Source organism: Lycorma delicatula, chromosome 8 (assembly GCF_047948215.1).
Source record: "Lycorma delicatula isolate Av1 chromosome 8, ASM4794821v1, whole genome shotgun sequence".
NCBI classification, from domain to species: domain Eukaryota; kingdom Metazoa; phylum Arthropoda; class Insecta; order Hemiptera; family Fulgoridae; genus Lycorma; species Lycorma delicatula.
In genome coordinates this window covers 10,429,216-10,456,999 of record NC_134462.1, presented here as the reverse complement: position 1 = coordinate 10,456,999, position 27,784 = coordinate 10,429,216, and the positions used below count along the sequence as shown (strand labels likewise).

Genomic DNA, 27,784 nt, shown 5'->3' with positions numbered 1-27,784 from the left:
AATAAGGAGGAACAAGCTATATTAAGGATTTGTATTGAGCAAAAAGTATCCTTTTCTGTGGCTCATTGAGAATGTAAAAATCCCTCAACATGAGGTATCCAGTACAACCCGGTGTTAGTTTTGTACAAGTTCTCTCTAACAAAGTATAAAAAGAGAACAAATGAGCATTGTGCAAATAGTTAACAAAAATAATAGAGGCCTTGTCAGACCAAGTAAAATCGCTCAATCTGCTATTACAGCATTGAGTACAAGCAAGAAGATACTTCTGTAAGAAAGTCTGAAAGTGGTTTACCAAAAACCACTTCAATCAATCCACCAACAACACAGCAAACTTCTAAGATCCCTACTTGTCGCCTGGTACGGTATCTCCAGCTTTCCAGGCTTCCAAGTCCCCCACCACCATCTTGACATTTCGAGGATATGGAGGCCAATGAAGTGTGCAAAGAAGCAAAGCATTTCTTAAAAATTATTAACAGAAAAAAGAAAAACTGGATTAGTATTTGACAAATAATCTGCACACAATTTTGTAATAACAGGAAAATAGTATTTATGGGTACGAATGTTATTCATTGGAATGTTTGTGGTCTCCATTCTCACCATGATTTGAAATCCTGCAAAAGGAAGAACATCCTTTAATACTGTGTCTGCAGAAGATTCAGCTGTCCCAGGATATGTGACCTTTCATGAATATGTCTGCGAAAGATGCGACTATCAAACTGAGGGCAAAGGACGTGAAGGTGTGGCTGTTTTCCTGAAAGAAATCATAATAGGCACCCATATTCCATTAGTGACAAACAGCCCTGTAGTCTCAGTGAAGATATTTGCACTATTCCAAATGAATATCTGCAATATTTACCTTCCTCCAAATTCCGAAATCAGTGAAGATCTATCCAGTTTGTTTTCACAGATTTCTTTACCTTGCTTAATAGTTGTGATTTCATTGCCCATCATTATTCATGGGGCTGAACATCATATTCTTCCCAAGGTACTATAGTTGATTGACTGAGGCAGAACTTAGATCTCTGCTTATTGAGATCGATTTGCTTACTGATCAATCACGTTTGTATCATCTTCACATTTGGTTCATTGTTGTGCATTGATCTTTCCATGTATTCAGCAACCCTGCTCCCACATCTTGCTTGGTGTGTCTGAAAATTTCTTTGGAAGTGATCATAGACAGGTTGTTATCTCAGTTGGTAATAATGATTTACCTCAGAGTCAGCCACACAGGTGGGTGTTTCAGAAAGCAAACTGGATCAGGTACAAGGATTCCTTTGGCCAGTATGGCAAGAGCGGTAGCGTGATCTTCCAACCTGCCAAGTTTACTCACCAAATTCTTGATAGCACGAATGAATTCATTCCTTTAACATCTGGAAAATCAAGGTGGCCTGCTGTTCCTTGATGAGATGAAGACTGCAGGCATGTGCTAAGGCACGTGGCTTTATGTAATTTCAATTGAAAACCTACAAATGACTTGCTCTGTGCCTTTTGCAATGTGAGGGCTGTTTGCCATTGAGTGTTTCAGTGTGCTAAATGAAAATCATGGCTGAGTTATGTTGATTCCATTTCTTGGATAACACCATCATCTGTGTATGGTGAAAGGTTTGAACCATATGTGGATTGGTACAGTCGCTGCAGTCTATGGATTGGAAAGCAACAGAATCCTTTTTACCGTGCCAATTGATGTGGTAAACCCATTTGGAAGGTCGTTTAGGGCAATTTCACTTACATCATCATACTGTCCTGAGTTTGTGATATATAAGTTTCAGATAAAAATATCCCATTTGTGATTAGGGACTCGCAAAATGAATTAAACATACTATTTTCTTATAATGAGTTAAGATATGCCATGAACAATTTTGTGACACTTCCCTCAGAAATGATAATATCAGCCTTATTATGTTAGCACACATCTCAGATACTGCACTTTGACATCTTTTGTGTATCTACTATAGAGTATTCTCTGACCACGTATTTCCAGATTCTTGGTCAGAAGCACTAGTGATCTGCATACTGAAACCTAGTAAAAATAAATCATTATCGTTCTATCTCCTTGACCAGTACCCTGTGCAAGAAGATGGAATGAATGGTAAACTGTCATCTAGTGCGGAATTTTTTGAGAAATATTCCAATTGCCCCATAACAGTGTGGTTTCCACCAAGGTATTGATCACGTAGTTACTCTGGAAGCTATTATTCAAAATGCCTTTTTGCTTTGCCAACGCCTGGTTCCTGTATTTTTTGATTTGCAGAATGCGTACAACATGGCTTGGAGATGAGGAATCCTAAATGCACTTCATGAATGGTGTATACAAGGGACTCTCCTTGTATTCATCAGGTTTCCTCAACAATTGGTGCTTTCAAATTTGAGTTAGAACGACAATATCCGAAAGTTTCACACTAGAAAACGAAGTACCACAGAAAAGTATCATAAGTGATATCTTGTTTGCTCTGGTCTCTTCCTGCTTAGACTATGGCTGTGTGGCTTATTGGTCATCACAGGCCCTTGCTCTAAAGATGCTTGATGCATCATCAGTATTTTCATCATGGGCTGTATGCTATTAAATATATTTAATAAGGCCTTAAATATAATTAGCCCAACATTTCAACATGTACTTGTCTGCTCAGATTCCACAAGTGCCTTACTGGTGATTGGTGACATGTACTCCAGACACTCTATTGTCTGTGTGATTCAGAGTGTTATTTCTCAAACGACTCAACGTAATACAACATCAGAAGCTCACTTCTGCTGGACCCCTAACCATATTGGAATTTCAGGCAATGAGCACTCTGATAGTGTGGCAAAAGAGGCTGTTTCCAGCCTCCTGTTGCTAATCATGTTTTTTCTAATGATCTTGTCTGAAGAGGGTGATCCATGATGAGTGGCAATGTGAATGATATGCTACAATCAACAATAAACTTCGTCCTATTAAGAATACTGTTTCACCGTGAAGCTCCTCATGCAGGAATAACTGTCAAGAGGAATTTATTATTTGCCATTTATACAGTTTATTATTATCATTATTATTTGTGTATAGGGCATACTAGGCTTACACATGGATATTGCATGACTTAGACCAATCCACCAGTTTGTGCTCACTGTGACTGCCAATTAACTGTACACCACATCCTTGTCGATTGTGTCTTATGCAGCATTGCATCGCAAGTTTAATCTAGGGATTAGTATGCAAAATATGTTAGAGAATAATAAAATGAGTTATCGTATGTTTTACGATTTCTTCGGCCATCCGCTTATATTCAAATATTCAAAACATGTATTGAAGTTCAACATAACCATCTCTCTCTATTTAAGAAAAAGATTCAATCATTTGCATGTTCTTGTATATTTAGGGATTAATTCTTTGTACTTTACACTTATGTGCCTTCATATTTTATTTTTTTCTGTTGTAGCATTATCTGAGCTACTTAAATTGTCTCAGGGTTAAAGAACTTTGTGGTGCTGTTGATAGTTTACACCATTATTTTGACAGAATTACAACTATTCCATTGCAAGAAGAAAAGAATAAAGGATTTCGTTATGCTGCTCTTAATATTGCCATTCTTCATGCTCGATTTGGTCAGAAGTATGTTTTATTTACTTATGTATGTATTATTTATTTATTTGCATATCTTACATTTATTTGCTTTGATCATAATATGGCCATTATGTATTTTTCCCTTTTCTGTTAGTTTTATAATTATAATACTTGAGAGATAACATTAAGGCTAAAGATCATACTGTAAAATATTTGTGTTAAAATAGTCATAGTTATGGATAACAAGGTATTAAAAAAATACAATTTTTTAAGCCAGCAATGAATTGCATAAATTTCCTGGCTATGCCAGTCAAGTTATGCAATTTATATTTTCATTTCAATCATTTTAAGGTCAATTTATTCAATGTTTTTTATCTGGGAGCTCCCCCATCAGGGGGGGCTATTAAGTTATTCTAGTGACTTTATTGTTTAACAAAATACATTCTAAGCATTAATAGTTTGAAATTGCTATTTTTTTTTATTTTGGGCATTACTATATTCAAGGGGAAACATTCATGTAAAATTAATTTTTAAGAAAATAATCCTTAGTTGTGATAAATTTAAAAAAATTATTTCTTTAAATTGTTAAAAAAAAAAAAATAGCCATAATTTTAAATAATAAATTAACTAGGATGGGGGACAACATTTTTGGTTAATTTTTTCAAAAAATACTAAACAGTAAGGGCTATCAAAAAATTAACATTTCTACATTTTAAATGCAATGGGTAACGTATGAGATGGATATAAATTTAAAATATTTTTTTTTTAAATAAAATATTTTTTTGTTACCACAGACCATTTGAGTAGGATGGAAAAACAATTCTTATTGTGGTTTGAAGGTCTATTGATGTAGAAAATATAGATGTAAATCACTCTCATTAACTCCTTTGCTGAAGCAAGGTATAGCTAAAAAATATAAAAATGTATGGGAAAAATATATAAGAAAATATATGGTGGGGGGGGGTGAATATTAAGTAAAAATTTTTAGTAATTTGTGATCCTGAAAAGATCTTGGAGTCCAGAGTTATATGATCAAATACAGGCCAACATACATAGGTTTGTACACATGCTTCAACATCTGTCTGACAAAAATAAATTTGTTGAATTTAAGAACACTGGAATAAATATTTTTTTGCAGATTATTTACAATTTATTTATTTAAATCTCTTTCGTTTGTTAATTTTTTTTAATATCTCCTTAAGGCACAAAGACTTTAAAAAGTTTTTTCTGTTTTTCTTACCAATCTGTATACTTTCCCATTTTTGCTCAACAGTATATATCACGTCACCTGGTAAAGTAAAAGGAATCAATTTATTAAACATAGCTTTGGTCATTGACATTACATTTTTTACTTCACATCTTTCTCTTCGTAGGGTGCTAATCCCTCGCAATTGCATATATTGCACTAATATCTGTATATTAATTGTTGATTTCACACCCACACACACACACACACACACACACATATGTATTCCAAGAATCATGAGACTAAATTGTTGGTAGTTGAAAGAGTGTCTTTGTAATACATAGTTGTACCATAGATGCTACCATAACTCTTAGGTATGAAGCACTCATAGCTCTTAGAGTCAAGGCCTAGATGCTGTGCTCTGAAATGGAACAGTAGCTCTTTCAGTAGTTGCTGAGGGCACTAACTGTAAGGTAATTTTTATGACCTGAATAATATAAATCCAAAACTTTACATGAACTAGGTTGTGAGTAATAATAGTTGAAACCAATGAAAAATTATAGTTGTAATCCCACCGAAATGTTTTCTTCATTCCTTTTCCATTTGAACAATATGATATATGTTGGGTAAAATGGTTCTCCCATTCAGATCTTCAGGTAGGGACTATTCAAAAGTAGATCAGGAAGTATAAGGACTGTAATACTCTTCAAGTCAGATATAGAATGCTAGAACATTGAGCAGGAGTGGCAGTTTAATAAAGGAAAATATATAAATCGGCTGTAACAGGAATTATTGAGGCAAGGTAAAAAAATGAGCAGGATTTTTTTTTGTCAGGAACTGATAATAGAATTAATTATTAACATGAAATCAGATAATGGGTAAGAATATTATAAAAAATTTAAAGGAGATTATGCAGCTATTATCGTATTGTAAACAATATAAAATAAGAGGATTATTTTAGTCAGGAATCCATTTTTTATCTTCTCCGTATTGTATAAGTTATAAACCACTTTGTTCTTGTATAAAAGTCCAAATACACTGAAACTTACTATGTAAGGAAAGATCTCAACACATCATATTTATTTTGAATGAATGACTGACCAGTTTTAATGTCAAACAATATATTTAGGAATTGATTGTGGTTCATATTTCATAAAATTCACTTACATGATCTGTCATAAAAGTTAATGGAATAACATTACACAAAAAACATTTGCAGTCTCTTTTTCAATAAGTAAATCGATTGTTTTTGCCGCTGCATTTATGTTGTGAAACCTAAGTTTCATAACCTGGTGTACTCAATAAAAGCTTCAACTTCATAACATTCAAGAAAGTTTAGCACTGATCTCATTCATTGCTTCTTATATGTAAAAGGAGTTTAAGCACTTTTTGAATTCAAAACTTCCAGTACTGCTATTTCCACTTCATTAACAATTACATGTAAGATAACAATTAAGAAAGCTCTGAAATCTTAAATTAGTAGTTATGTATATATATATATATATATTTAATAGATCAACCCTAAGTACAGAATAATTGAAATAGGATGGTACAAATAATTGAAATGTAATTAAAACAAATATAAAAATTAAAATAAAGACAAAAGACTTAAGCAAAATTTTTTTGTATTTAGTTTAAAAGTTTGAATTAATTTTTATCTTTGTTTTAATTATATTTTTACATTTTAATTTTGATTGATTTTAATTGATAATTTATAATTTTTTATATTTTATGTTTTTATCTCTTGTTTTGATTATGATTTTAAAAAAAAAATAATTTAAATAAAAGTTTTAAAGATTTTTAATAAAATTTAATTGATTTAAAAATATTTTTAACATAAAATTATAAGTGAATAAGTGGAATGTTATCATGGTTTGCAAGTTTATGATGTTTTTTGTAATATATATATATATATATATATAAATGTATGCAGCTGATGATGCGAATTGCTCAGGGAGAACCACCTTGGCCGCGCTGGCGAAGGACGACCGATGCCGACCCGACACTGTGGGACTCTGGGAGCCACCACTGCCACGCTGTAGTGGGGATCCAGCTGCTGTTCCCTGACTTCGCTGGAGACAAGCTTCCAGACCCATCAGCTCTTCTCAGAGCTAACGCAAAAAACGGCCCTTTTCAGGACCACCACAAGGTTATGAATTATGAGCCGTCGAAGCCGTTTGACAACAACAGCCCTTCTCAGGGCTACCATAAGGTTATTAAGTGCCATGTGCTGTCGAAACCATTTGGCAACAAATTATTCTATATTTGGGTTGATTTTATATATATAAATTAATTTGTATTGGTACAGAAGAATATGGTTATGAAAAGACTGCTTTTAAAAAAATAATATGTGTGTGTGTGTGTGTGTGTGTGTGTGTGTGTGTGTGTGTGTGTGTGTGTGTGTGTGTGTGTGTGTGTGTGCATGCGCACACTTTGGTATGTGTAGTGATTGTAGTTTCTTAATTTTTACTAATTCTATGTATGTAGCTTTTATTGAAAATTCAGTTTGAGTATTTCAATGTAAAATCTGTTTTAGGAATCTCTTAAAACATTCTGATTAGTTTGATTGATTTTTATATGATTTAGTATGTGAATATACTTCTGAATATCTCATGCAAATTTTTATTGTTTTAAAGTTGTTATTTAGGGAAAGTTTACCACTTAAAAGTAAAAAAATTCAATTCTCTCAAAGAAAATTTCTGTTAAGGAGTGGATTACATAAAAAAAGTAATAATAAAAATTAAGATATATAAAAACCCATAACTCCGATTATTATACATAGTACCATTTACACAAAAACTGGAATTGAACATTTTAACTAAAAAACATAACACTATTTAGAAATCTGTGTGGTATTAGAATTGATGAATCCTGGTCCTTTTATTACATACTTGTTAACAATCATGTTAACTACCATACTATAATGTAAACTGGCAGAAGTGCTTGATTATATGCATATTTTATTACACGTACTACAACTATACATATATATATATATATATATATATATATATATATATATATATATATATATATATATCTTTACAGTAATTATTCAGTTCCTTTAGTTTAGAATTTGATTTCAGCAACATGGATTACTCTTTTATGGAATTTATGTTAATAAAAATAGAACTGCAACTTAAAAAAAGGGTGATTCAGTACTTGTCATTCTGCTTCCTGTGCTGACTATATTGGCAGTGCATTTTAATTTGTCTCTGCCAGTTTTGTAACCATTATTTATGTCTATTGCAGACTCTTAAGTATTCAAAATATCTTTTGTTTAGAAATTAACTTGACCTCTAAACTATCTCTCTTTAAAAATACTTGAAGTCCGGGTAGATAACATCATGCAGAATTGTACAATTCCTCTGTTTCCAGGTTATCAAAACTTCATCAAACACCATGAGCTAAATTTCATAAAATATGTGTGCATTAACCTTTTAAAGTAATAATAACTAATCAGAGATTTCCTTTTAAGGAAAGTTTTGTCAATAAACAATGAGTTAAAAGCTTTGTGGAAGTTGAGCTAGTTTAAATGGATTTTCTAATATAAATTTTTAATAGAAGATTTGACTAAAGTGTACTTTATGTAACCTGTACAATCTAAACTATATTAAAAAACTTACACTGTATCATACATAGTTATGAATGCGTTATGGTGTAGTGTATAGGTTAGAAAGTATCTGCTATGTCTTGCACTGTTTATTATACATGTAGCACTGTTGTCTGATACCATGTTCAGTCTTTGCATTTTTCCCAAAAGGTAAATGGTTTTAGCAGCTAATTCTTAGCAGGTGAGATCTATAATTGCAGAAATTTAAATAGTTTTATCACATAAGTCAGTGATATGATGCACTGTTGGATTTTTACTAGTGTGCAGATTGCGCCTATGCTAAAATGGTCCTTCCACTACTTATGCACCACTTTAAAAGAAATTACTTTTTTTACAGCCTTTTGATTATTTTTAGAAATCTTATATCCCTACATTCTAGTTTTACAGTTTACTTCTCAAATATTCTTTTACTGTTCTCATAATTTTTTTTTAATGATCTTTAGAGTAAAGAAAACTTGTATTATTTTTTTTCCCTGCAGTTTTGTCATAACACCAGTTTTTCAAAACTTACGCTAACTCTTAAGTTTTCTGAATAATTCATACCTTGTAGGATCCTAGGCTTTCGTTCTTTTTAACATATGTGCCATATTGCTTGTATCAGTTTGTCAACTTTTCTGAACCTTCATTTTCCCCATAAGCCTTTCTTATCCCATAAACATGGGCTATTTCATGGCTACTTCCCCATGAGCCATTCATTCTGCCGGTCTATTTTTATCCAAAAAATGTTTTTTTGTGTATGGATCATGTTGCACAGTCCTGATAGTAATAGTATGTATAGTATTTTCACAGTCTCTCTTCTCTATTATTATTATTATCTTTTATGACTGCATAGGATCACTTTAGTCGGTCATTATCCAAGTCCCTTAGATGGGACTGTTTGGGCCTTGCAATCCTCCCAGTACTTTTTCATACATTCCAATCTTTGTGCCCCTTTTAGTGTTGAAAATGTTTATCTTATGAGTTTCTCTCACTCTCTCTCTATACACACACACACACACACACACACACACACACACACACACACACACACACACGTGCGCGCGCGCGAGGTCTGTAAATAAAGTAATGGAGACTAGTTTTTTTGGCACCAAAAATGGCAACATTGTAAAGTTACTAGTAACTTTACAATGGTTACATGAACAGCTGATTTAGATTGGGTATTAATATTTTCAGTTTATTGTTGCTACGTGAAACGTAAATAAACTTTTCGTGAAATGAGTTTTTGTTGTGTGTTACAAAAATGAGTGATACTAATTATGAGCAATGTTGTGCAATCAAGTTTTGTGTTAAACTTGGTGAGAATGCTACTGAAACTTTTTCAAAATTGAAAAGGCGTATGGAGATGATGCTCTGTCATGAACCCAGGTTTTTAGGTGGTTTAAAGCATTTTCAGGTGGCCGGAAATCAGTTGCGAACAATCCACCCTCTATAAGACCATTGTTAAGCGTTTGAGTTAGTGTGTGTTCCTCTTCCCTTTTTTCCTTTCATTGCAGTGAGTGGGAGAGAGGCAGTCACATCTTGATCGCGAACTACTACGCTAATATAACATTTATGAGTGATTTAAACTCATGTTATACACTACTAAACTTAAGTAAACGAAAATCATTCTTAAGAATGAACCATTACTAAATGCAATTTAAACAATTCTAAACTACTATAACCATTATTATATAAGCTATAAACTATTATAAATATGTTATTATTGTCTAAGTGTTAAACTGTGTATTAATCAATAATAAACTTTATGTACTGTTTAAACAGTGAATCTTACTTTCTCTTATTCACATTGTCTAATATCTAACAACCGTTAATGTCAAAAAGTGGCGACAATGTTGAGCAAATAAGAGAATTGATTTGGTAGGACTGGTGATTAACTGTCAGAATGTTTACAGAACTATTGAATTTGAACTGTAGCACAGTCCATCAAATTTTGACAAACAAATTGGACATGAAAAAAGTTTGTGCAAAATTGTTCCCAAAAAACCTCACTGTTGAACAGAAAAACAACAGGATGGAAGTGTGTCGTGAGTGAATCGAAACTGATCCTGATCTTCTAAAAAATGTTATTACTGGTGATAAATCTTTGATATTTGATTATTATGACCCAGGAACAAAACGCCAGAGCAAGGAGTGACATACTTGAAACTCACCACGTCCCAAAAAAGCAAAAATGAACAAATCAAAACCATGCTAATTTGTTTCTTTGATAGTAATTGCATTGTTCATAAGGAGTTTTTGCCTACAGGACAGACTGTAAATCAATATGTTTACCAAAAAATTCTTAAAAGATTGCAGAAAAGAGTTGCTCACATGAGACCAGCCACCAAAGACAACTGGCTGCTGCATCATGAGAATGGACCTTGTCACACTGCACTCTCAATTAATGAGTTTTTGGCAAAGAAAAACATTTCAGCAGTTCCTCAACCACCTTATTCACCTGACTTAAGTTCCTGCAACTTTTTCCTGTCCCCAACCTTAAAAAAACACTTCAAAGGACATCTTTTTAGAACAGTAGAAAACATTTAAAAAAATATAACTTACCATCTGAAGGATATTCTGAGTTTTAACACTGCTATGAAGAGTGGGAAATATTGCATGGTTTGAAGTATTGCATGGCTTCCCAAAGAAACTATTTTGAAGGTGATAGAGTCCATGTAAAATTGGTTTGTAAATAAAAGGTTTTTCTGAACCAGTCTCATTACTTTATTTACAGACCTCGTATATCTGTATGTAAACATATATTTGTTTATATTTATTTTAGTAATTCTAAGTCGGATGAGAAACTTATTTACGCGCACGCGTGTATGTCTGTATGGGTGGGTGGGTGTGTGTGGTGTAGTACCCATATGTCTGTCCGTGCATTCATGTCCTAGGAGCATAAATTGCTATCTTAACAAACAAAATGTGTATTTTTTCTATGTATCTTTAACTTTTGTATTTTTTTTGCTTTTCAGAAAAGCAGCTACTGATGCATTAAAAGAAGCAGTTACATTGGCACATGAAGCTAAAGATAATTTATGTTTACAGCACGCTCAAGCATGGTTGTATAAATTATGTGATGAAAATAAGGTTAGCTTTTTCTACATAAACCTATTTAGTGTTATAGAAAAGTAATTCTTGTACAATATAAACAATGTGTACACATGAAGGGCACAAGCACTTTCAATATCGATGAATAATACATAATATAAATAATAATTATTGTACTAGGGGTGCTTTGTAAAACCCACCCAAGTTGGTCTAGTGGTGAACGCGTCTTCCCAAATCAGCTGATTTGGAAGTCGAAAGTTCCAGCGTTCAAGTCCTAGTAAAGCCAGTTGTTTTTACACGGATTTGAATTCTAGATCGTGGATACCCGGTGTTCTTTGGTGGTTGGGTTTCAATTAACCACACATCTCAGGAACGGTCGAACTGAGAATGTACAAGACTACACTTCATTTATACTCATACATATCATCCTCATTCATCCTCTGAAGAATTATCTAAACGGTAGTTACCGGAGGCTAAACAGGAAAAAGAAAAGAAAAGAAAGGGGTGCTTTGTAAACCCTTACTTGCTTTATTTGTTAATTGTAGGAACATTATATTTCTCAGTTGTGCTTGCTTCATTTACACTATTTAAGTAATTCTAAATTGGATAATGAGAAAATTCAACCCATCGATTGAGGTGTGACTGAACAGATAAGATATGTGACTAAGGTAACTTTACAGACATACAATAATTTTTAAAAATGGCAGGAGGATACAAATTTACCCATACTCAGTGTAATTTATTGAATGGATTCTGAAAAACTGCAGCAAAGTGAATGGCTTTTTCAAAAGTTAATATACATTTACATTACTGTTGGGTATTTATTACTAAACAAGAATGTGTTTGAACTATTTTGTTAAGTCTAGCAACCAATTAGTTTACTCTGACAATGATTTTATGTTGTATAGTTATCACATATATTTTTTTATCAAAATAAAACCTTCAATGCTATCCTTAAGTTGACTTGATATAATGCATCTTATTGTTAAATAATTTTGTGTTATCTGTCTTTTATTACAGGAAATTCTTATGGAAAGGTCAATTTCTAAATGTAGTGATTTAAGTTTAAACTATTTAACATCTTTGGGGCTTCAGTCATTCGCTCAGTATGCTGGTATTACTGGCGGTAAACCTGCTTTAGTGTTTGAGGTAAGTAGTCTGTTTTCTTCACAATTACAATTGTTATTAATCCTTTTTTTAGTTATCTTAGTGTTAAAATGAAGCTAATAATAAACCTTTAAGTTTATAGTTATTGTAGTTATAAATATAAATCAAAATTGATTCATATCATAAATTGATTTTAATCATATTAATTATTTTGATGTATATTTTATAATTATCATTAACATTAATTTAGCAACATTAATTAACATTAACATTAATTTAGCAAATATGCATGTATGTGTATGTACTCAAAGAGTGTTTCATGAGAAAAGAGTGATACAGGGCACCTTAAAATTGACAAAAATAAATTTCTTTACAGTTAAACTAACACTATCATCACAGTCAGACAGAAAAATTTGATCTTGATAACTTAATTTCTGTAAAGAATTTAATAACAAAATAATAGTTGTAACAATATAACCCAATGTGTTAAATGATGTTTACAAACAACTTGTTTAATATACTTACTACTGATTTTATCTACATTGAAATAGCTTTTTTCAATTGATTTGTCCTTATTGTTAACACCTGTGGACAGTAATAACTGTTACCATTTATAGTGAATGTAGTAGGTTGTAACACAGCATGATGAAAATTGCAACCAAGTTAAGTCGTGTTTGATCTACCAGGATATACTGAAACTCAGCAGTTATTGGGTTAGATAAATTTAAGATTTTTGGGTAATTCATTTAAAGCTTTGAAAGCAGTACATTTATGGCACGACTTAACATGGATATTTAAGGGTATTTAAAAAACTCCTTAATTTTGAATGTAATTTTACAAATGAGAATTATAAAATATTAGTTAACGTGAAAGTTCATTCATTAGCCTTTTCTGAGTTGAGGAGATTTCATCGCTATTACAAGCAGGGAACATTTATAAGCAGGTTATGTGCTTTTTTTGTTGAATTCTGAGTATCTGTATATTGATAATTTTTTTAATGCAGGTTGTTATGAGAAGTGATGTATTAAATTGCCAATTTTCTATGCCAGATATGTTTGGTATGAGTTTTGCACATAAGTCAGCATTATGGGCATTATACGGCAAATCAGAAATGTCTACATTATGCAGCCAGTTGTTGTTGCATCTCGATACACCTGATGGTTCTGTTACTCACATGGCTGATGGTACTTGTCAAGCTATTTGTAACCTTGCTAATAGGCTCATCGATTTTGTAAGTATTTATACTTATTTTTAATGATAATTTAAGTATTATAACGGACATACAGAAATGTTTGAAATGGAGGGAAGGATATTTGGATTATTTGTTTTAAATGATGTATTGATTGTTTTAAGTGATTTTTGCAAGATTGAATCATCTATTGAAGTTAATGAATACAATAGAATTACTGTTTCGTTTAGGTGAAGTAGCAATCGATAGGTTGTACCAGTTAGTATACAAATATAAAAAACTGGGGAAGTGCCCTCAGATTTCAATAAAGGTAGGAATGAGGTAATCCAGACTTGATGATGATGTTTGAGGTCTAGTTCAGCAAAAATCCAGATTATCCAGAAATTATTTTTAATGTCCCAAAGTTACTGATTTACAGTTAACTATTCAAAATTTTCTGTTTTAATTTCTTTACTGAGCATATAAAGTAATATTTATAATATGTTTATTCATAGTATTTATTAATTTGGTCTCAACTGTATCAGTAGAATATTAATAGCAAAATAAATTAGTAATTTTCAGAAAATCAATTATTTGCTTTTCAGTAATGTGTTACATAGTGCCAAAACAGTAGATATTAATTACTGAATTATCCTTAGAACATTCAACAGAGATTTTTTTTATAATTTCTGTTTGTTGTTCTTTCTTCAAAATTATTGAAAATTTTAATATGGCATGTCTATAACAATCCAAATTAGGCTATCCAAACTCATACTTCAGTACAATTAGTTGAGTTTAAAAGCTAGGTGTTCCATAACATTTCCTGGGTATTTTATGTAAAGTTTGTATCTATTTCTGAATATAGGTTGTATGTAGTAGTTATACTGTAGGTTATGGCAATTTGTTTTTGTTTTTTTTTTACCTCTAGCCAATACCTTCAAAAGAAAACCCATCCGAAGTAGCTTAGTAGTAGTAGTAGTAGTAGTAGTAGTGACTGAGAGTTATTTCACTTACAGTATGCAAACATTTAACCTCATACTAATGAGGTTCAGTTAAGGAACTGTCCTTTATTGAACTATTAGAATAAAGTTTTAATTAAAATTTATAAATTATTCTTAATTTCAATCTGGCACAGAATACATAAGTCGAATGTGTGTGTAAAAAATGAATTGTTTTCAAGAAATGGACTATTTTATTTCTGATATGACATGCAAAATCATTAACTTTTAATAATTAAACTGAATCTAATTGTTTATTTTTATAGTTTCATTAGCTGTGTTTTTCCTAAAGATGTTATTAGAAATTGCACACAACTGGTTTGGACTAGTTCAGATTAGTGAGTTTGTTTTGTCACCTCAATAAAATTAGGAACTGATAAACTGGAGAACTAAACATCTATTGCCCATTCATTTTGAAAATGAATTGTTAAACTCATTTTCAAAACAGGATTACTGAGATGTGTGCTATACTAATTTATAAATAACATAGCACATAAGTTATAAGGTGTACTAGATGAATATGTATTTTAGAAAGAATATGGAAACAACAGTTATTTTCAGTTCTTGGATTATTGAAGGCAGCCTGAAGAAAGGTGAAGGGATTTCATAGTCTTATAAAGACATTCATTAATAATGTGGAATAAAGTTTTGAAATCTTAGGGAAAAATAGGGTTAATATATACAAAAAAATATTACTTATATTCCCTATAGTAATGAGGAGGAAGTACTGCTGATTGAAGTTGAAGTCCAGGAAAACTCTTAATAAAAAAAGTAGTGAGAAAAAGTTTATCTTTATAGAAAAAGTTTGGGAATGGATTAACAACTCAAAGAAAAAAATAATAAAAGACATTAAAATTCATTGATAACACTTGTTTTTTAGATGAAACTAAAAATGAGAATATACAGAATGGCATCGATTTGTTTCTATTAAACGAATACAATTTGAAATACATATACAACAAGAAAAAAAAAAATGAAAAGTGACTGAAAAAAGTGATTAATTAATGTAGAAAACATAGTGTAGAGGAATAATTGAAAAAAAAGAAGATTACAAAGGCTGGACAATCAAAAAATACCATTATTTCAGAAAAGGTATTTGTTGATATAAAGTATAAGTTCAGGAATAAGAAATAGTTTTTTTAAATATTTGTTAGTATTGAAACATTTTATTACAGTGAAATATAGACTTAGGAAAGTCAGAAATTCAAGAATAGAAGCTTTGGAAGAGCGGTATTATAAATGTTAAAAATAAGAAATTTTGGTGAAGTGATGAAAAGATTTTAAAGACAAATTTTATGGTAAAAGATTAGCGTTATGTAATGAAAAAAATTAAGAAGTACATCCAACCAGTTGAATGATAAATGTAAAAAATGTGTACATTTTTAATTCTGTATCTTTAAAACAAAGTTTAGTTTATGAAAGATATAATAAAAAAATTATTTTTATAAAAAAGCTTTTTTTTTAGGGTGAGTATAAATTGGCTACAATTGTATTAGATCATGCTAGGAGAATGTACCCAAACTCAGAGTGGTGGTTGATAGTTGAACAAATATTGTACTATACTCAAGCTTTGTATCAAGGACAGTGGCAGGTAGCTCACAGTGCTGTTCTTCAGCTGTCTACTTTGGATAAGTGGGAAAGTTTGATCAGGTAAAATGAATGATATTGATTGGATTATTTTTATGATAAAAGTCTGTTAACTTACTTTCTGAATTCTTGTATGACAATAATTCAGGAAATTTGATATTGGAATTACAGTTATTTGTAATTTTTAACCATGAATATAAATTTTTTTTGTGTAATGTAAATAGATATTATTATTAGATTTTTTCTAATTTCAAATATACGTAATATTTACTATTTTTAATTTCTGTAAAGATTATTTATTATTCATCTGTTTATGTCAATTTTATTATCCTAAATATGTTACAATCAATTTATTTTTTTTAAAAAGGGAGAAAATGAAAAACTATAACAGCTACAGCCAAAAATGTTCATTACATCCCTTTAAGCATAATTTTTTAGTATAATGTATTATTTTAACTATCTATTTAACTAAGAATAAAAATTTGTACAATAAAATACTTTATAAATATTAGGTACCTTGTTATTTAAAATATTTTATTTTATTACTATCTTTTATGATCGATAGGAACACTTTATCAGTCCATTATCCAACTCTCTTCGATGGAACTGTTTGGCCTTGAGGTCCTCCCAGTACTTTTTCATAAGTTCTATTCTTTTGCCCTTTTTAGTGTTGAAAATGTTCATGTTGTGAAATTGTTTCTTGTGAGTGTGAAGCAAGTTTTTTTGTTCTTGATTTTCTTGTTTAATTTTATATTTTCTGTGGTATCTTCTGGAATAAGACCAATTTCCTTCCTTCAGATCCTCTCTTATTTATCTGATCCTGCATCCTGTCTTGGTGATTTTTGAGTTGAGATTGAACTGTAATAGCTGTTTTATAAGTCTTGAATCTTGCTTCCTCATGATACGTCCAAAGAATCCTAGTATCCTCTTATGCATAGTATTAGTGATAGGTTCTAATTCTTTGTACATGACTTTGTTGGGCACAGTTCACCACTGCCTGTCTTTCTAGTACTTTTTATTGATCCAGGTTCTTCTAATTCTTTGAAAGAAAAATTTTTGTTCTGTCTAGATTCTGTCTGTCTTTGATTGTTCATTCAGGTGGAAGAGTGTTTCAGCTGCGTAAGTGCTTCTGGTTTTTATAACTGTATTGTAGTATCTTATTTTTGCATTTATTGATAGAATTTTTTATTGTAAGTGTACCAGGTTAATTTTTGAGCTTCAGCTAGTTTGTTTCTTCTTATTTGGATTGAGGTTTTTTCATTTAGGTTGTTTGTTATTATTTCTCTGAGGTATTTAAATTGGATTACTATTTTGATTTTATTACCGTTTATGTTTACGTCTTTTAATCATGTTTGTTTTTGGGGCATAATTTCTGTGTTTTTGACTGATATTTTGAGGCCAGTTTTATTTGCAATATTCTGAAGTTCTAATATCTGTGATTTCGAACTCGAAGTCACAGATATTAGAATTTCAAAATATTGTGTCGATGTCATTTGCTAGCTGTGCCAAGTCATCAGTAAACCAAGACAGTTTGCTTTGATTTTTCGGCCTATTTTTACTTTTGGGGAATTTTTTGAGCCATTCCCTTATTACCAGTTCTAGACCACAGTTGAATAATAGTGGTGAGAGTCTATTGCCTTGGCACAGTCCTGTTTTGATATCAAATGTTCCGAGAGCTCACCTCTGAATTTTACCTTCATCTTAGTATTCGTGAAGGTCAGTTTTATCATGTTTATTAATCTGGTATGTAGTCCAAGGTGTATTAGAATTTTTAGTAGTGATTCTCTGTGGATACAGTCATAAACTTTCTTGAAATCTACAAATTTTATCGCCATGTCTCTGTTTCTTTTCCTGTTGTAATCCATGATTAGTTTGAGACTCATGATCTGGTCTGAACAGCTCTTCTAGGATCTGAAGCTTCCCTGGTATGCTCCTAGTTCTTTCTTTAGTTGTCATTCGATCCTGTTGAGGATGATTCCTGAAAGAATTTTGTATATTGCGTCTAGGAGATTCCTCTGTGTTAGGGTCTGTTCTGTCCTGTTTTTTGTGTAGCAGATGGATGAGGGCTGTCGTCCAGTGTTCTGGTAGTTCTTTTTTAATCCAGATGTTGTCAACCTGTTGATAAAGGGCAATTTTTACTGATCTTCCTACATGTTTTCAGATCTCTACAATAGTCTGATCTTCACCCACTGCTTTTTAATTCTTCATTTCATCCAGTTCTTGGTAAACTTCTTTTATTGTAGTAGGGTTGATGTTTTCTGGTGGTGTTGTTATTGGGATGTTGGTGTTGAAATTTAGGAGTTCTGGTTCTTCGCAATTTAGTTGTTTGTTGAAATATTTAGCTAGGATTTCCACGTTGTCTTTATTGTTATGGGCCAATTTGCCATTTTCATTGTTTCTTTATTTGTAGGGTTGGGTTGGTATTTTTGGAGCTGATTTTTGAAGGTTTTGTATTTAGTTTCTCAACTGTTTTATTGAATTCTTCTGTTTACTTCAGTGTGTCTTTATGGTGTTGTCTTTTTATTCTCCTTAGGGTTCTTTTATATGGGCAAAAGAAATTATTAAAAATCAAAAACATAGAAATTTTAACAATAATGTAATAACAATTATATTATGCGGTTTAACAAATTTTCTTTGAATTTTAATAAGGAATTGGAAAAAACACAATTAGCAGTTTTAATCCAGTGAATGGAAACTATAAGTCATGGTTCATGATTACTTATCAAAAATTGTTTCCATTTAATAAATATTTGCTTCTGTTGAATAAAACCAAACGAGGGAAAGAATAAATATAATTTTATTGTTTTAAAAATTAAAAACCATTGTTATTATTAATTAATAACTTAAATCGGTTATTATAAGTAGGATATGATTTTTAAAAAGTAAAATTAAAATTCATGAATATAAATTTCAGAATCTCAAAAACATAATTTAAAATGTTTATAAAACATTATAATACAAACATTAGCTAAAATGCAGTAGGGATGTTAACCACCAATCCCTGTCCTCAGTATAATATTAATGGGATGTCTTCTGTATGGTTGTCAGTTAAACAATAAGGGCCACATTTTAAAGTTTTTTGGCATTCTGGGGGATCTCTGAATAACTTCTCAGAGGAGTTGAGGTATTGTGATAGGAAGGCAATTTTGCTGTACCTGATTATAAAGTAAAATCAACATACCTGATTCTCACCATTCTGTCAGCTTCTGTGGCAGAGTTGTAGCATCTTCCTTTCTGTACATGGCATTTTTCAGATGCTACAAAATTAATTTCTTATCCATTAAAAAAAAAAATATATATATATAGAAGTTACTGGTAACTATAATTTGATGTTACCCTATTGTTATAATAAGAATAAATAAATAATATGGATAAAATGAATCAGAAGAAATTTATTCGTCTTAGAACATAATTATCATTTATATTTTTTTATAACATTTCTGTAATTTTTGCAACGAGTTTTCTTGTGAACAAATAATTTTAAATTAAAATGGCTACATGGCTAAGAATACTTTATCATTATTTATGAGAATTAAGTTTATTTATATCATCTTCAACAACAAAAAAGATATTTGTTTACAACAAATATAGATAGTCTGTTTACTGTATGGGTTCTTATAAACATTAGTTTTGTTGAAGTGAATTGTGTGAGAGGATGGTTAACTGTTTTTTATAATAAGGTTTTCTTATGAAAATAGTATTACTTTATACTCAAAAGCTAATAAACGTTTTTGATGTAGCTCCACCAAGAAAGTAGTAATGTTTTGTTTTATTGCATATTATTTTTAAAAAAAATATTTTACCAATCTTGTGGTAAAGATAATTGTTAAAATATACAGCAGTAGGTAATTAATGTGATTTTTTTTTCTTGATTCTCATAGATTGGCTGAATTATTACTAGTGAAAGGTGACAATCAAGGTGTTATGGATGCTGTGAGTGAAGTTCTGGACAGCAGTCCAACTGTTTGTCCGTCATTGAAAGTGCGGGCATTACTTCTTGTTGCTAAAGCAAGTCCATGTGCTGCTGCATTAGTTTTAACAAATGCGTTATCAATTGCTATTTACCATTATTTGGATTATCTTATTGCTCTTGTTATTATGGAATTAGCAAACTTGCAGGTATGTATGTATATATATATATATATATATATATATATATAAATATTTTTTTTTTTATTTTATTTCTCTTTAATGAATAAAATTTCTTTAGAGTAATTAAACTGGAAGTCAGGTTTTTGAAAATGGCTTACCTGATCAGAAAATGTGATGAATTTGATAGATTTTAAGAGTATTTTAGATGTAAATCTGTTTTGTAATAGTGTACTAGATCTAGCTCTTAAATTTTAATACTTTTAATGCAGTATTTATTTGCTTTCTGAATTTTTATGTTCAAAAAGAAACATACTTCTGACAAAACAGTAAATATTGTTTCATGACAACTGCTTATTCTTAACCCTCCAATTTATCTTGAAATTCATCGTATGCAGTTACAGAAAATCTTTACGGTTCCATACTGATTCATTCTGGTATGTCATTCTCTAGTATCTTACAAAATGGCTTAAATTTTTTTTAACTTTTTAGAATGTAAAATAAGGAATTCTTTGAATAGTTTTTTATATAGCCAGTTGTCATACTATTTCCCCCCAGTATTATAGAAGGATTAGTATTTGGAAACACCTTAGAATACACAATAGACAATGATGCATTGCTCAACAAACCAAGCAGTGATATTATCTTCGTTTATGGTAATAAAATTTGAGTCGTTCTTTATATTGTTAAACCATAGTTACATTTATCACAGCAAAATGATTGAAACTGGCTTATTTAATATGTTTACAATTAAATTTATATCTACTTAAAAAATCCCAATTTTTATTTAACTGAATTTAATCCAGTGTCTCTAAATGTAAGACTTTGGTATCTCCTTGGATGGCAAAGGTTAATCTTAGTACAATTTTAAATGGTGATCAAGAATATGTCTAATATCAATATCTAAATCATCGATTCTCAAACTTTTACGCCCACCGACCACATTGAGAATCAAAAATTTTCTAGCGCCCCCAAAATTTTTTAATTTAATTTTTAAACTAACAGATTATAATCTGTTAAAAATAATAATTTCAGTTTCTGTTTTAAATATGCGCTCTTAAAAACAGCAATTGCAGTTATTGTATTTATACGTGGCATATCCTATTTCCGAGTTGAAACAATGATTGAGACTATAACATGATCTTGGGTTAAGCTGAGAGTGAGTGATACATGTTGCAGTTTCAGACTTTAAAGATTTCAATACCTCAGCACAAAATGAACAAAAGCCAAAAACTGCAACGCTACATTAAAGACCTCACAATTTGTCAGTAAAGCTAGATCAAAACCTTTAATTTTCATATTTATTTGTATCATTATGTTGCTTAGATCAGGAGGTATGCAGCATTAAAGACAAAAATGGCCTTTTCTCTTTAAAGTGGACTATTTCAGTTCAGAAAAATCCTAGAGAGATGTTCAAAAAAAGAATTTGCTAACTTCTTAAGATTTTATGCAATTTTAATGCAGTTTACTGAAAAAATTTTGTTTCTCCCATGCGCTCGATCAAACACCAAGAAAAACTTTAAAATTTTCCTCTCACTGATCCTTTTTTTTAATTTGATGATTTTTTAAATCTGAAGCTTACTGTCTAAAATTAGAGTATTCAAACTTTAATTTTTTTTTTTTATTTGTCTCTAAGCCTCTTGTTTGGAAAGTTAAAGTAGTTTGAATACAGTCATTTTTTCTCATAAAATATAGGTGTCTGTTTAATTTTTTGTACTAGTGTTGTAGGTATTTAATTTTAGTTTGAATTATGAGGAAAACATAATTTTTGCCTTTTTTTAATCAGCCATTGCCTTCTTAGATCACCTGAATGCCCCCAATTTTCTGTGGGCCTTTTACTGTCCTCCTTGAAGGCCTCCAGTGCCCACAAGGGGGCGTTATCACCCACTTTGAGAATGAATGATGTAAAGAGTATATCCTAAAAAAAAGGTTTTATAGTGGAATTATCTTCAAGACAATTGTTATTCACTGTTTTTTTAGGACTGTCTATTTTATTTTTACTATTATTACCTCAGATATAATTTTAAACATATTTAATGAGATGAATGAAATTCTAGAAGGAAAAAATCACATCCTTACCAGGAATTGAATTCAAAACTGTAAGATCTAGAATTCAGCATGCTAATTATTATGTAAATTGACCCATTAGTTTTCGTAATAGATTGATTTTCTTGAAAATTAAATTTTTCTTTAAAGAAGATATACCTTCATTGCATTAAATTATCTTTATTTTTACTTTGTATTTAAGTTAAAATATTTTGTACAAAATATAATTTTTTACACTTATTTTTTTTATGTTCAGTTTATTTTCTACAAAAATTTTCTATACAGTATTTTGGTTTTATTATCATTAACTCTTTTTAACTTGTTGAGTAAATGTATATTTCTCTTTTTATAGTTGCAAATGGGTTTACCGAATCAGGCATTAAAACTGATGGATCAGTCATTATTAGTTGTTTTGTCTCATGGAAGTCAATATGACCGAGCAGCTGCTATGTTACTTTTTGCTAAGTGTAAAGTTGCATCTGTTACTACTCCAGGATCCAGTGCAAAGGTTTGTTAACCAATTACTTATTTTTAACTTAATCAATCTGTTTTAAAAGAGTAAAGGTTATTTTACCATTCTAAATTGGTTTGATTCTCTGTAAGACGTAGTGTCTAATACTTGTTTATACAAGTTTGTTTTTGTGCATTGGTGTTTTTAACCAGAGAATCTTTCTTATGTTATTATATCAGTATCATTGTGTTTGCCTAATTATTTCTGTTATTATTTATGAATACATACACAAGCTAAAAATTTGTGTTTAAGTAGGAACAAGAATATGGAATGGGCATATTCACTTAATAATTACTATTAAACAAATGAAATTATAATGAAGCAGTGTACTGAAATTAAGATGAATGATAAAATGAAATAAAAATTGGCTGTTTACACACAGAGTGAGAGGGGGGGGGGTGGTGTATCACAAAGTTCTTCCAGGAATTTTATTACCAATAACCTATTCTACTGGTGAAAATAATGGAAAAAAGTCATATAAATGTATCTCCTAAAATGCTTTGTTTGCAGTTATAGCTAGTGAAAGATTTTGCTCGGATTCAGCTATTCCTGTGAAATGAGATCATACTGAAATTTTTAGAATGTTAATTAAGGTGCAAAATTAGTGAGCGATTTCTTACAGCTTTTTACCTGAAAAAACTAATAAAATACGTCCCTGAGCCATATATACAATTTTTTTTTTTTTTTTTTTTAGAAATCTGGGATGAAAACCAATAAATTGGGTAAAAAACCCACTTTTTTATGTTTGACATTCAATAACTTTGTTAAATGAGTAAATAAACAAACAAAAATTTAAAAAAAGCTTGTAAATGAATTTAATTCTGAATGAAATGGTTTAAGATAAGATGAATAAAACAAAAAAGTTAGAAAAATTTGAATTTTATTTAGAAACAGTATATTACTACTATATTTGTCAGAAAAGTACTTATTTAATGTAAACAAAAATTAAATCCTTTTTTGGTGATGTGGAAAATTTGTAAAAGAAAATGTACTGTTAAAAAATAAAAAAATAAAAACTGGAAATGACAATTGTAAAATAGAAATAAATTAAAAAAATTACTTAGATAATAATTCTTTTTATTAATGACAGAATTACAATAAATAAATTGAAAAAATATTGTTTCAAAGTTTGTAATAAAATATCAACAGCTGATCAACAATGCGCATTGCTGTATTAGTATTAAAATCATTCTGTAAGATACATTCAGTAAATTGGGTTCTGTGAACTGTGCTGTCGTTAGCAAAAGGTTTTTGTATGAATTTTAGTTTGAACATGATCAGTTTGCCTTTGAAGTAATGCTGTTCTTATTTACAACTGAAGAATACACTGATAGGGTTTTCATTTTGGGTGTATGTAGTGGTAATGTTACAGCTGCTGCAGTAGAATATGAAATATATTTTCTGAGTCGGAGGATTGCAGATCCCAAAACAATTCAATTCATTTGTTTTGTAACTTTTCATTATAATTGGAAAACAGGTTCATTACCTAGTATTTGTTTTATAATTTAAAATTTTGAATAATATTATGAGCGTACATGTAAATTTTGCTGTTCAGGACTGGAATGATGTAATCTTTAAAATGTTATTTTCCTTTGTTCTAATGTCATTATTGCCAACTGTTAGATTTTATTTTTATTATATTTTTAATTAAATCATTATCTTCAAGTATGATGTGATGGTTTGTCATTTTGAATTCAGAAAAAACAAGTTTTATAAAAACATTTTTATAGGTTTTATAAAAACTTGTTTTTTTCTGATTAATCCCTCTTTTGCACATTTGTATTGTTTTACTTCTTTTAATATATTTATAGTTCATCCATTCATTGAATTTTTTCTTTTTAAATGAAAACAATTTTTATGTTTCATGCTTTCTTGTTTCTTTTCATGTTATTTTTTTAAATGTTTTATTTTTTTTAGAATGAAGTAATTGGTGAAGCAATATGTTTACTTGATAAAGCTAAGACAAGTTTTAAAAAAGTTGAAGCGCATAGTAAAATTAAAGAAACTGTTTACTTACAGGTACTTTATTACATGTAGAGTATTTTTTTTACATTCATCTCTTTTTGTATTATTAAAAATTAATCTTACTGTTCTAAGTACAGTGAATTTATTGTTATTGTTTAATATGATGAGTATGTGTGTACATCACTCGTATATATGCTCTACTTATTATAAAACACTTTTGAGAAATAGACCAAACCAAAGTAATTAGCAAATTAGTATCTTAGGTACTTAATCCTTAAGCCTCAAGGTACCGATCTATCAAGACCCTATAATGAAGTCAGAAAGGTCCCAATATATCAGGACTCTCTTTAGAAGTCAATGTAGCCCATTTTTTACCCACTTGATGGGATGATTATACATCAATGCAAAGCTTAGAACTCTATGAATATGATGGTAGTGTTTATATATATCTATCAATATTTTATCCAAAATATATTGATGCTTTTACAGTTATATATCAAATCGTGACGCTTTGCATGTTTGATGTTTCTATGAAGGTTATGTGCTTTATTTCTTTGTTTTAACATTATTTCGAGGTAAATTCATTCTTTTAAATGTTTTTGAAGGTTAATTCAAGTACATTATTTTAATATTTCATTTTTTTTTATTTGTAATTGTTTTTATCGTAAAACTATGGGCAGATCTAATCTTAGTTTTCATGATATAGAAGACATTTTTGAAGTAAGTGAAAGTGAGTATGAATTATCAAGTGATAGTGGATCAGATGAAAAAAATAGTGACAAAATTTCTGCGAGTGATAGTGATAACGAATCTGAGAATGAAAATTATTGAATTATAATTGAATCCAAAGAGCATTGCCACATAAATGTTTGGAGCTTCCTGGCCCAAAACATATGCCCGTAATTAATGCTGTAATTATGCTGATCCAATTAATTATTTTAATTTTTTATTTACAACTATTTTGTTACAACTTATTGTGAAAGATACAAATAGGTCTGCTGAACAGTATTTGAATAAAAGTAAAGATAGGTTATGTGGACCATACAAAAAGTGGATAAATGTGACTGAATTTTAAATAAAAGGATTCATTGCTTGCATACTGAGTACAGGTATAAACAGAAAGCCAACCCTAAAATGTTACTGGAATGCAGACTCATCTCAGGCTACACCTTGGTTTGGGAAAATGTTTTTCACATGTAGATTCAGACTGATTTTGCTTGGCAAAAGAGGTCGGTCTATGTTGCCTCTTAAGTCTTCCTTAAAATTTATCCATTTAGTCAATAGTGGAACTTGTCCACTTCCCGGCCACAAAGATTATGATCCTTGTATTAGATATCAACCTATAGTTGACCATGCTAACAATGTATTCCGCCACCATTATATACCGCATTAACAAATAAGTATTGATGAAAGTTTAGTCAGTTACAGTTTACAGTAAGTAAAATGGATATAAGCAGGTCTGTCCTAATCTTACTAACCTTTCAACTTAATTCATGAAGGAGGTAGAAGTGAAAATTATTCAAATTGTTTGCGAGTCAAAAATGTAAATATTGAATCTCCAACTAAACATGTTTCATAGAAAACACATTTATAGGTCTGTAAATATTATACACTTTAGAATGTGATAATTCACTGAATATATCTATCATCAAACATTATTTTGTATGATTTTCCCACGTAGAACATTTGATATTTATTTCTTGCATCATATAATGGGCTTTTGTTTTATTTAGCACCCAACAAATTTTAATCAGCCTAATGTTTATTTATAAACATGTATGTTGAAGTCTTGATAAAATATTTTTTTATAACATCTCAGAAAAAAATTTGCAATAAGTCATCTATTTTGATTTTTGCTTTGTCAAAATTAACAGCGTTCCACTGACTACCAGAAATTAAGAGGAAAATATTTAATTTTTTTTTTGTAATTTTGGCTTCATACACCTCCTGTTCTTACTGGATGACTTTGATCTAAGATCACTTTGTAAAAAGGAGTAAAAGAGTATTGATTGACTACTTGCATAATCCAAAAAGGGCTTTCTTGCTGTTGTAATGATAGATGTAGTAAATAATTTTCAATATTTTAATTTGTTTTCTTTTGCTTCAGGCACTCCTGAGTCATGAAATAGGATATTACAATGAAAGAAATAAGTACGCATTGGAATTCAGGCAGCTGGATGAGCTGTATCCTTCAAAATGTTTTCCTGTCACTGCTTAAATCAAATATCTTTATTTTATTTTGATTGTTTTTAATATTATATTTATAACAGTTTTACAAAAAATATATATATAAATAAATGGTTGGTGTTCTTATTATGTATTGTATAATTAATTTCTATGTATTTCTATGTAACTACTTAATTTTCAGTAAAAAAATGTTTTAATGCAAAATTACAGGAACTAATTTTTTTTTTTAATCATATTTTGTGTTAAAAATTTTCTTTTTTATAAATTTTTGTAGTTTTATTTTCAACAAATTGTTCTAATTTATTAATATGATGAAACATTTCTTCTAATTTTCTGTTATTGAGTTCATCTGCATTATCATCACCTTAACAATTTTTAATTTCTGCTTCTTCCATAATATTCCTACCTCTTAATAGAGCTTTAGTTATGTTATTATCAATAGTCATGTAGTCATTTATAGAGTGAAACATTTAACACAGTTTATGGACAATGAAACATTTTAGAAAGTTCTTATTCTTCAAAATACAATTTTCTTTGGGTTTCTTAGTTTCTAAAGTGAATTACTGCCAATCTTTATATTGGAATGTTAGCATATCAGCCTTTCACCTGGTATCTCAGGCAAGGCATTTTTCATACATTGCAAAATGTCTTCTATATTCTCATGTATGATCAAGTTTATGAAGTGAATTAATCAATACAAAATAAAGTTAACCCAGTTGTGTTTGAAAAAAAAAATTGTTATTGATATATTATTGAATATTT

At 30.1% G+C, this 27,784-nt stretch overlaps 1 protein-coding gene across 1 annotated transcript in view; it reads left to right on the top strand.

Moving 5' to 3' along the window:
* The window catches only part of ida (anaphase promoting complex subunit 5 ida), a 45,517-nt gene extending 18,309 nt beyond the window's left edge, over nucleotides 1-27,208 (top strand). The window contains exons 6-14 of the mRNA XM_075373479.1: nucleotides 3,411-3,583; nucleotides 11,289-11,403; nucleotides 12,385-12,513; nucleotides 13,475-13,702; nucleotides 16,103-16,287; nucleotides 20,106-20,343; nucleotides 22,712-22,867; nucleotides 24,788-24,889; nucleotides 26,943-27,208. Coding sequence (XP_075229594.1) covers nucleotides 3,411-3,583; nucleotides 11,289-11,403; nucleotides 12,385-12,513; nucleotides 13,475-13,702; nucleotides 16,103-16,287; nucleotides 20,106-20,343; nucleotides 22,712-22,867; nucleotides 24,788-24,889; nucleotides 26,943-27,053 — 1,437 coding nt within the window. The 3' untranslated portion in view covers nucleotides 27,054-27,208. The remainder of the gene's footprint in view (nucleotides 1-3,410; nucleotides 3,584-11,288; nucleotides 11,404-12,384; nucleotides 12,514-13,474; nucleotides 13,703-16,102; nucleotides 16,288-20,105; nucleotides 20,344-22,711; nucleotides 22,868-24,787; nucleotides 24,890-26,942) is intronic.
* Nucleotides 27,209-27,784: the final 576 nt, after the last annotated feature.